General features: G+C 24.6%; 1 protein-coding gene across 2 annotated transcripts; it reads left to right on the top strand.

Annotated features, from left to right (window-relative positions):
- Positions 1-280: 280 nt before the first annotated feature.
- LOC112603948 lies at positions 281-6,940 on the top strand. 2 transcript variants are annotated; one of them, XM_025352777.1, is made up of 9 exons: positions 282-555; positions 692-775; positions 2,415-2,499; positions 2,571-2,642; positions 2,781-2,864; positions 2,945-3,092; positions 3,174-3,296; positions 3,369-3,513; positions 6,508-6,939. In XM_025352777.1, the coding sequence occupies exons 2-9, from the start codon at positions 700-702 to the stop codon at positions 6,801-6,803; spliced, it is 1,029 nt and encodes a 342-aa protein (XP_025208562.1). In that variant the 5' UTR covers positions 282-555; positions 692-699; the 3' UTR covers positions 6,804-6,939. The 2 variants fall into 2 exon arrangements, with proteins under 2 accessions (XP_025208563.1, XP_025208562.1); XM_025352778.1 differs by lacking the exon at positions 2,571-2,642 and having other exon boundaries at positions 281-555; positions 6,508-6,940.
- The last annotated feature ends 5,230 nt before the right edge of the window (positions 6,941-12,170 follow it).

Below are 12,170 nucleotides of genomic sequence, written 5' to 3' on the forward strand. Positions count from 1 at the left end.
GGTTTTTTATTTAGGACTTGATTCGTGAATGATTGAAAAGTGAACGATAATTAATCATATTAATTTAAAATTTAAATAGTAATAATGACTAAACGTTGAAACCTCTAAAAGTGTAGACTGTAGAATGTATCTTACTGCCTTGTCATTTTAAACATTTTGCTATTTATTGTATGCTAACGATAGAAATATAGCCATGTTTTTATTTATTTATCACGACATATTTGGGGATGTTCAGTTTACACATACGTTGATAACTCCTACTACGACAAAACGTCAATGTTTAGTTGATTCTACAAATTCGGTTACGGAATCGAACACTATTCTACACTATTGGCGTCTGAATGAAAAATATCTCACCGATCTCAGTAATCGCTGGCGATCAGTATTCAGTATTCATCGTGCACTCTTGTGCTTTTGCATTTACCGTATCTGAGTGTTTCCGCTTTATCCAATATGCATATCTGTTTCAACTGTCTAGTAAGACTTCAATTGTTATAGTGAGACCGTTTGGTAGAATTACCTCCATTGCCTGTAAGCAGCAATAGGAATTTTAAGGTATGTTGAATTATTTTTTGTTTTTCAAATTTTTTTTATTGTTTTGTCTTTTGTTTTTTTTAACAACCTCTGATGTAAGCTGAATAAGTTACAAAAGTATTAAATTTTAATAATTGTTTTTTTTATACTGTATTAGGTACAGAAATGCAAAATTGCATTAACCTCGTAGACATATCTGATGAAGAAGATGACGATTTCGATTTTGTCGCACAATATCGAAGTGAGTGCTTATTACTAATTACTAGGGAATAGACTTTATTGTAATAAAAAAACCAAAATATGTAAAAAAAATTAAAAATATGTAAATATCAAAAAAATTTATTAGTATTAAAAATTACAAAAAATAAAAATAAATATTTTATAAAAAAAAAAGTAATACAAATGATATAGATGTATAAAACTATGAGCATTATTTCGGAACAAAGCAATGAGAAACAACATATGAAGGTTTGGAAATGAAAAATTGCGACTGTTTGGTCGGAGAAATCTCTTGTAATATTTATTATAAAATGAAGTAAAAATTAGTTAATTAAAACAGTTCTTTTATAAGGATTTTTTTTGTAATTTTTATCTAAAATAATAATATAAAATAAAAGATATTTTATTTGTTAAACTTGTACCTATGTTTTATCTATATATGTTATATGGAAATTAACGTTATTCACCAAATACACAGGTAATTATTGTTATAAACCAAATAATCACAATAATGACCAAATACACAGGTAATTGATGTTATAAATCAGATATGCACATGAATCTCAAATACTACAATTTGAAAAATTATGTAGGTATCCAGGTATTTTTAAAAATAGAAAAATGCATTATTATTTTTTATTTATTTTTACAAGTTTTACTCCCATGACTTAATATAACATAATTTTTCAGCCCCAAGGTAGACACAATGCTTATTATTATTACAACTAGTCTTGCAATGACAACGCTGGTACCTTTGAGGGTCCGCAACCGAGTTATTACTAGCTACTTCCCTTAGTGTCAACTGTCTACCATTTGCTAATTTTATCACATTGTCCATGTCTAATAGATTTTATTTGCAAACAGCTATTTCTTGGCATGAGAAATAGTATTTAAGAAAACTATATTCCATACCTATAAAATAATAAAACAAATTTTAATTTTAATAATATATTTTTTCATTAAGAATTAACTTATAGAGTTTGTACAAGTCATGTTCAACTTGGGTGACTACTAGTATATTTTGCATAGAATCACGAGCTTTATCAACGTTCGGTATAAATACACATACAGTTATGGCTATTTCAAGCTGAGAAAACTTTTCTTTAGAAAGTTTCATCATTTCCTCTCTTTATTTTTCTAAATTTTTTTTTTTTGAATTTTTACATACAATACAAATATTTTTTTGACAATCATCAAAAAAATATTTAAAATAATTTTTAAATATTTATATTTTAGTTTTATTTGTGTTATATTTAAAATTTGGAAATTTATCGTTAAATAATTAAAAAATATTTAAGTACCAAGTTCCGAATTTTTTTCTGCGATTTCTATGATTTAATTTCCGATTTTGTCTTCTTTGGTGATTGGTTCCTATGGTTATTTTTTTAAATCTTCCGCAATGACCTCTTTTATTTTATAATCAGATCAAAATTTCCCAAATCATACGGTTATTGACGTTATTCACTAGAAAATAATGATGATTCCCACATTTGTAGGTAAATAACGTTAATTTCGATATAACTTCATTTACTGTAACATATACATGTGTAAAGTCAATCAATTTTTTAAAATTAATTAAGTATGTTTTTATTTTAAATAATATTTTAATTATTCTAAGGTATCATATCCTAATCGGCATTGTTTTTATGTTCAATTTTTAGAACTTGAAAAACTTCAAAAGGAAAAGGCAAATAAAAACAAACCCCCCCCTATGGATTGGGAAAAAATGCTAAGCTCTAGTACCAGGTATAACATAATAATATTAACTATTGTATTTTGTATTATGAACTGTGCATAATAATGATCAATTTTTATAGCTCACAGACTGTAACTTCTATCGATGCACCAAAAGGTCTTTCAAATAATGTACAGAGTATAAATTCAACCATGTAAATTTTATACCTTTTTAAAATTATTATACAGTTTTCAAAATTAGTTAAATAATTGAATAATAAATAATGCTTTTAAAATAATAAATTTAAAAATTTTGTATTACAAATATAATTCTATTTATTGTTTTTTTATAGTTCAAATGGTAATGTTACTATAAATTTAACAGAAAGTACTTCTGGCATAACTAATGCTCAACGTGGTTTACGCCGATCAAGAAGGTATATTTTTAACTTATTTGAAAGTGTATAATTTAATAATAATTAATGTTATTTATTTATTTTTGTATGATTTACTTCAGATCAAGAAATCTTGCACCCTTACCTACTAATGTACGTATACTTGGACCAGTAATATCCATTGGAGATTTTTATGATGGTTATGGTGAATTCCCACCAAGAGAAATAAAAAAAGATTCAAAAAGCGACAATGATGAAGATATCTTGGCTGTAAGTTATGTATTTATAATACAAAATATTTTTTTATTATTTAATTTTTTACATTTTTTAATGTAAAATTATATTAATTAGAATTGGGAAAAGCGACAGATTGAAGAAGCTCAATTAGAAGATGCTATGGCTAAAGTAAATCATGTGATGAATATTAAAGTCTATTGGCAACAAAAACGCACTTATAGTTTTCCTCTTAGAATGGTTCGATAATTGTTTTGATAAATTTTTATTAATATTTAAATATTTGTTTATATTATAATGTATAACAATCAGTTTCAGCCAATTTCAAGTATTTATGAACATTTTGCAAAATTAGAAAGTATAGAGCCTTCACATGTTCGTTTAGATCTACACAAAAAGACCCTTTCACCAGAAGATACACCAAATTCAATCAACTATAAGATCGTAGATTTCATTGGTAATATTATAATTTGAAATTATGTATAAATATTTTATTGTTGATGTTACTTTTTATGTAATGTAACAATAGTTAAATATTAAGAAAATTCCACCCTGACTTAAAAAAGTACAAAAAAACAAATATTATGTTCACAATAATCTATATTTTTCTGTTATTTTTTAAATTAGAATTAATTGACACTTTCAAAACTTAAAGGTAACATTTTTGTCTAAGGCATCTTGGAAGCTTGTATTAATATTTTAAATATAAAGCAAATTATGAGAATTTTGAAATTATAATGATTGTTACTTATGCATTAAAAAAAGGAAGAAAAAACATAAGGATATAAACTGCTTTATTAATCTCTTATGATGTTAATTTAAACCAAATAATATTAAATACCATTAACCTATATAAATTGGATAACAATATAAAATATATAACAGTAACTATTTATTTAATATTTTCATTTATTAATTTTATACTTCCAAGTACCTGAGTATTTTCCTAAACATTTTACTAATTAAAATTATTGATAATTCAATTGAAATTTAAGGTACCATTAAATAGTTTTATTAAATTTTAAAATTGTAAATGCCTAATGTGTTGATTTTTATATTAAAAATATTATGGTTTATATTATAACTATTATTTCATCATTCAAATTTGTATACTGACCCAATGACAGTATATTTTGTAAATTTAGTAACTATTATCGTTATTTTTTTTATTTATACATGCTGATAAATATGATATTTACTTCACAATTTTTTCAACAGTTACATAACTACGACACAGAATGCAAATTTTTATAAGTTATTAATTTTTTTTTTTGAAAATTACCTTAACTATTTTTTTTATTTATTAAATCACTATGAATATTTTTACTATACATAGTTTGCATTTGGTTAAAAAAAATTTGTTCCTAAATAATCTACAAAATATTGTTTAGTATTTTTTATTATTTTTATATTCTCTTAAATCTCTATATATAAGAGAAAGTATACTTTACCAATAATCAACGTACAGCCAAAACTACCGTACGGATTTATTTGAAATTTTCAGGATATGTACTTATTACTATGTATAGGCGCACTAAGAAAGGATTTTTCGAAACTCCTATGAGTTAGAGATTTAGAGACAAAAACTGAGTTACACCGGTGGCGCCCTCTAGCAGATAAAAAATATAAATATAAATAATAATACAAATATCGATAATAGTAGGGCTTGAAATGTCAAAAATGAAGCTATGTAACTAGGTTACAAAATAAAACAAATATAAATACAAATCTAAATCATGTGGCTAATTCATTATCATGCCGAGAGCGCAAAGAGCACGCATTGGCAGAAGAACTGCCAATGCATGCAACTCGAATGTATAACAGAAGGCAACAAAATAACACACCAGAACGTTCTCAAACACTTGCACAGGAGCAACTTAACGCTTTGAGTATGAAATCAGCGTTGAATTATCAATCCGAGATTGGTTATTTAAATATTAAAGCGCTTCAAATTGGACAAATGACTATATTATGTCCTAAGTGCCATGCAAAAAAATGGAAAGATGAAACCCATAGACTTTGCTGCGCTGACGGTAAAGTTGTTTTACACCAATTCGAGGATCTTCCAGACCCAATTAAAAGTTTAATTGATAATTCTCACCCTCTATCAAAACATTTCTTTGATAATAACAGTTACATCAACAGATGATGCTATTCATTATCCACAAGAATTTCTCAATTCTCTTTCTCCTTCGGGATTTCCTCCTCATAAACCTCCTCAACCACCGAACTTATGTAACGGTACAAGATTACAAATAAAATCGTTGCGAAATAATATTATAGAAGTCGTAATTCTTACAGGGCCAGCGAAAGGAGAAATTGCATTTATTCCATGAATTCCCATGATTCCCTCTGACTTACCGTTTTCTTTCAAACGGCTTCAATTCCCGGTTAAAGGTTCTTTTGCCAATACCATAAAAAGAAAAAAAAAATTAATTTTTAAAATTGAAAGAAAAATTTCAATCCGTTTTCATTAACCGTTTTTTTATATTTACTTGCCGATCACATTAAACAATAATATTTGAATAAAAAATTCTACATATCATGGTCCGAAGGCAAAATAAACAACCAATCACGGGCGAAGCTGTGACGGGTCGGCTATCTATTGATACAGTTACATCAACAGATGATGCTATTCATTATCCACAAGAATTTCTCAATTCTCTTTCTCCTTCGGGATTTCCTCCTCATAAACCTCCTCAACCACCGAACTTATGTAACGGTACAAGATTACAAATAAAATCGTTGCGACATAATATTATAGAAGCCGTAATTCTTACAGGGCCAGCGAAAGGAGAAATTGCATTTATTCCATGAATTCCCATGATTCCCATGATAATTTCCATGATGACTTACCGTTTTCTTTCAAACGGCTTCAATTCCCGGTTAAAGTTTCTTTTGCCAATACCATAAACAAAGCGCAAGGTCAAACATTCAAGTACGTTGGCGTAGATCTTCGTACAGAGTGCTTTTCACATGGGCAATTATACGTGGCATTTTCTCGAACTGGGGACCCGAATCATCTTATGATTTTAATTTCAACAGGAAATATAACAAAAAACATCATATACTCAGAAGTCTTATAAAATTCTTATTTTAATTCTTTTTTTTTCTTCAACTTCAATAAAGTTCTTTATCAACCATAAATTATTTCTTTTTTATCTTTATTATTTTTATCATTTATAACGCTAGAAAAATTTCAATCCGTTTTCATTAACCGTTTTTTATATTTACTTGCCGATCACATTAAACAATAATATTTGAATAAAAAATTCTACATATCATGGTCCGAAGGCAAAATAAAAAACCAATCACGGGCGAAGCTGTGACGGGTCGGCTAGTTATTAATATAAGGTTTAGATTTTAAAATTTAAATAATAATAGGTTTTATTTTTAGTTTTTGTTTTAATTTAATAAGTTGAGTAATGATTGTCTTTTTTTTATTTTTTAGATGGTAGTATTGAATTTTATAGAAGTGCTGATGATACACCAAAAGTTGAAGAAGAACCGCGGGAAGAAATGGTGAATTATCATATTAAGCAAAACAATGTAAAACAACCAATTATAATGGAAATGAAAAAAACCGACAATATGTTAATTATGTATATCAAACTAAAAGAATTGTTAAATATTGAATTAAATTCATTTAAATTGATGTTTGATGGTGAACAAGTAAAATTTATGGATACAATGGAAAGTTTGGATCTTGAAGGAGGTGAATGTTTTGAACTTTTCTTTAAAGAATAATATTTGAATTAGATTTAGTTTAAAAAAAATTATGTTATTAGTTATCACATTTAATAAAAGGAAGAATTAATTGTATCAAATATTCTTTAAATTTTGTATAATTCTTTAAAATTGCTCTGAATATTTTTGCATAACAGATATATTTATTGATAGAAATTTAATTTTACTTCTTCTTTTTATTACTAAACTATCAATGTAACTGTCCAACATTTTTTTTTGTAAAACTTATCCTAATATATTGTGAAGTTTTGGCCTTTTAGGGGCTTTTTGCGCACCCACCACATAAAAAAAAAACACTTACGTGGTGACCCATGACCCTTACTTTGTTATGTTCCTTGGGAGATGTCGATAGAACTCATAGATTTTGTATAAGTTTTTGAAATATAAAATTATTAAGAGTTGATATTTAAATAAATAATAAGTAAAGTGTTTTGGGTAATTAAGTTGGGTGTATTTTACACAACATGTTTGCTAGTTATTGAAATTTATTTTTCAAGGGCACGTGGCAAATACAATCTTTTTAATAATATTTTGGGTATATATAAAAAGATGTAGTATATCCTGTTACTATTTATGAAAGGTAGTTAAATCATTTTTAAATTTGTATAGAGTCTTAAAACCTATTGAAAATTATTGATTCAAACAAATGCTATAGTTACTTTTATAATAATATTACATATTATGGTTGCTTATTGCTTTGCTTTCTATGATAAAAATAATAAAATATGGTGTAATTTACTTAATTTAAGTGATAAAAATTAATTTTTTTCTATAATACTTCCAAAAAATATAGATATAATAGGTAATAATAATAATATGTTTCAAAAAGGTAGATTTATTAACATCAATTAATTTGTGTGCTAATAGTAATATATATAAAACAAAAATTCTATTTGCTAAAGTTTTAGTTCTGTATCAAATAGGTGTTGATTATTTAGTTTGAATTGTTCCATTTTTTGTACATTTATTTCTTACTCTGTAAACCTCAAGTTCGTTCAAGAAATTTTATTTAAGATTTACAAAATTACGTTGAAATTAATGTTGTAAAAAAAAGCATACATTTTGTTAGAATAACTCAACAAAACCTGATTTAAAACAAACATGTTTTGTGCTTAATATTTGATATATTGGTTTTTAAATAACTAATTTGTGATAAATAGTATGATATATCTTATGAAGTACTCAATAAGTACTTAATATCTACAATAATAGTAAGTTTTTTGAGTTTAATGAAATTATTAGATAATAAATATTTGATCAAAAACAATGTAACTCCACAAATTAAAAATTAAACTTCAAGTAATTTTTCTAATGTCTTACTAACTTAACTAAATGTGTTAAAAAAAAATTAATTTACACTTGAATATTAAAATATCTCAGTTTAGTATAATTATTTGTATCAGATACCAGTTCAAAAGTCAGATATAGTCAGACTATTTTTATTTATCTTGATTAGATTTAAGTATATTAATTTTTATTAAGTATTGGGTGCAATAAATTATTATTTTGTTACCTATATATATTTTTAAACTCAAAATTGTTTTTTACTTTATAAATTATAATAAAATCTAATGTAATGTATAAACATAAAAATATTTAAAATTACTGAGAATGAATAATGTACCTATACATATACAATCGAAAGTTGTAATACCTGTAAGTCGTGAATAAATGTAATATCCAAGGGAATACATTAGGTGTTACTGTATTTAAATTTTAAGAGGATGTGTATTCTAATTGTTTTATCTCTAGTTGATTCACACAAAACATAGACAAAACAAATACAAGAAAATGTATTTTTTTTATTTTTTTTATTTAAATATATTTTTTAAGTGTTGATAATATATACTGTTTTGTTATAGTTTACCCAGACACCCAGTTATTAAATTAAACGACAATTAAAAAAATTGACTAAAAAAAAATTTAACTTATTTTAAAAATTTCTTGTCTGAATAGATCAAAATATTTTATCATGAATAAAAAACGATAATATAAACATTTAGTAAACACCTACAGACAGACAGACTACACTAGTAGAATTATTCGTTAATGAGTTATACTAAAAACAAAATTGATTTTGTCAAAAATCGAGTTTGCATAAAAATTCTCACACATGTTTAATTTTTTATTCGTTTTTCCAATTACAAAAGTAAGAACTTGGAATTTTTAAATTTGAAATAAACTAGATCTTATTTGGTATCCATAACCCTCTAAATTTTTGAAAAAAAATATTTTATCAATAACTTATCTTGTACTCTGGGCCGGAATGGCCGGTATGAAATTGGGAATTTTCCTGAGGTTATAATCACTTATTGTTAGATTTTTTTAAATTTAATTTAATTTACAAAATTAGTAAATGCGTTAGGTTTGTTTCTATTAAAACTTTAAACACTTATAAATTATTATATTATATTGCAATAATGGTATGTTTTAATAGCCACTTACAGTCGTTACTTCTATAAGGTAATGCGAGTATGAAAGAGCTTCGGATATAAAATTACAAAATATCTATTACATAAATATAGGAATTAAATAAAATCAAAACAATATATCGAAATTGGATGATTATTTTTATGATAAAATATCATGGTACAGGGTAATGCAGGGTGGCTATAATACAAATTTCAATAGAACTCATAATTAATAAATTAGGTACCTATAAATTACTCTTTTGACTCATTGCCGTCTGTTGAAACCTGCAAGTTGTTTATCTGTAAAGTAGCGACCTAATGACTATAAAATAGTTGAATAATAATTAATAATTAAAAATAAATAATAATACTATTGGTTTTAAATACTACTAATACTAGTACGAGTGTCGACGGTGTTGTTTATTTGCGTTTTTCCTTTTATAGGTACTTCCAGATTTGTTATTAAAATTTTGTTTTGTTTGCACACTAATAGCCAATAGGTACAAGTTTAAGTTTCTAACTATTTATCGATTATATTAATTACGAATAAAAAAAGGAAAGGAGGGGTAGAAAGAGATCGTGAAAAAAATATAAAAAGTTACTTACGAAATGGACTGAAAAATATAGGTACTATGGATTATGAATTAGATTCGTTTATTCGAAAATGTTCATCTATTGTGATGATTGGTAACAAAGATAGTCAAAAGATTTGACTAATGTTGGTCGCATATATAGATTCTGAAGGTAAGTCAGGTAAGTGAATTAATCATTTTTAATTTATATAATTTTGAGGCTTAATATTTTTCTAGCTTTTACTAACTATTGTAGTTAGTAATTGGGAAGTAATTTTGTGTACCTACTTTAAAAGTATTTTATTTACTATTTAGTTAAATATTCTAGTCATGACTTATGGTTGGGATTATTTTTAATTTAAAAACTTATTATTATTTTAATTGCTCATAAACAAAATTTAAGAATTTCCAACACATTTATGTAATAAACCTTTTATAGGTATCTAAGTAGTGAGTACATACCTCAAGTAGGTAGGTACCATTCTAATTAGCTATTAATCTAAGGCTCGGAAGTTGAAGACCTTAAAAACATTTAAAAAATGACCTAAAAAATTATAAATATTTGTTTAAAATTAGTAAAAATATATTTAAAAAAAAATAAAGAATAGTAGTAATAATAAAAATTACTCAAAATTATTACAGTAAACTATTAAAGCATATTTTATATTATCAAAAGTAAAAATGACATTTAGCAATTACCTTTCTTTTTTTATCGAATCTTTTTTTTTACCTATCTTGTATACAATTTGTATAAAATATATATTTAATGTTGATACTTATACACAGTCTGTGTAAAACAAAAACTATGTGTGCAAAGATGTTAATTGATAAAATCTAATTATAAATACAAAAAATTGAATGCATCAACTTTCGAGCCCTAGTTATTACTCATTGCTATTAAGTAGTATATCTTGTTATACCTAATTTAATATTTTGAATAAAATGTACTAGTATTTATTTATCATAAATTTATTTGTTACTTATTACTTAGTATCTACTATAATTAAACCATTAAAATACAATATATAATTATTAATATTTTATTGGTATTAAGTTTCAATTATTAAACTATACTAATCTTATTTTTTTAGTATTAATGGTAAATTAAAAATTAAAAGGATTAGGAAAATAGTGATTTAAATGCTGAAAAGAGTACCCAATATAATAATATTGTTATAAACAAAATATTTTTTTTCTTATATAATTGTTTTAAAAAGATAAATAAATAAATATAATTGGAGCGTAGCGAGAACATTTTTTTGGTGGTTCAATTAGTAAATGATAGGTGGCCTGGATAAATTTTAATTTACTAGCCTGTATTCGGTTTCCACTCTGCCCCTGTGTGTACTCATTCACAAAAATAAAACACATTATGACAAAATCAATATATCCATCGTTCCACTTAGAATCTAAGTTAATATTATACTATTTTTAAAATAATTCTATAAACTCATTTAGTATATTGTTACATACTGTAACAATATACTGTGGTCTGTGTTAAACAAATTCATATCACTATTCACTAGGGATACTAGAAAGCATATTATTTATAACAAAACAATTAATTAGTATTAGGTTTCTTAAATGTATTTATTATTTAAATTATAATAATATAAACTACTATTATACTTTAAAAAAAATGTATTTATTTGAGACAATATTAAGAGTTAAGATAAAAATTAAAATATTTGTAAAATATTAATATTTATAATAAAACAAATTTAAGGTATTTATATTATTTAGATACAATGTTAAAGTACTTTCAATTTTTATTTAAAGAGAATATTTCAAATACTTTTGTATTATTGTCAATAATTTAGTATTTAAGAACAATAATAAATACTTACTATGTAGGTTATTTACTTAAATGCAAATACTCAAGTAGATATTTAAGTATATTTAATGTGTCTCAGGATAAAATGACTATAACGTCATATGAAAATGTACTTAAAAATATGTACAAAAAACCTATTAAAGGGAGAGGAGCAGAGGGCCTATCATATATTTTTTAAATAAATCTGAGCCTATTGCATATTCTTTGATTTATTTTCAAATCTATTAACTTTTTTATTATTTTAAACTTGTAAAGTAAATTTATTGTAACATAAAATAACTTACATAATTAGACCAGTATTTTACTAATAATTTTTATTTAATCAAAGTAAATGATTGGTTCATATTAATTAAAAACTTTCTTAAATTCGATTTTACCTATAGGTAATTATAATGTATATTATAAATAAATATTCATGGTTGTTTGATTGGAAATGAATATATGGATTATTTTGTTAGTTTACTTTACCTATACAATAGGATCACTGATGTATGTTTTGTACAAAAAAATAATATGTACCCTTCGTTAATAGTTAATAACATTATTGTCT

This window comes from Melanaphis sacchari, unplaced genomic scaffold (genome assembly GCF_002803265.2).
Source record: "Melanaphis sacchari strain LSU unplaced genomic scaffold, SCAv2.0 Contig116_pilon_pilon, whole genome shotgun sequence".
Taxonomy (NCBI): Eukaryota; Metazoa; Arthropoda; class Insecta; order Hemiptera; family Aphididae; genus Melanaphis; species Melanaphis sacchari.

Bases quoted from the DNA above. Each gene is read 5' to 3' on its own strand.
- LOC112603948 (XM_025352777.1), top strand. From the start codon at position 700: ATGCAAAATTGCATTAACCTCGTAGACATATCTGATGAAGAAGATGAC. The intron at 2,500-2,570 runs GTATAACATAAT...CAATTTTTATAG, and splicing joins ATGCTAAGCTCTAGTACCAG to CTCACAGACTGTAACTTCTA. The intron at 3,514-6,507 runs GTAATATTATAA...TTTATTTTTTAG, and splicing joins TAAGATCGTAGATTTCATTG to ATGGTAGTATTGAATTTTAT.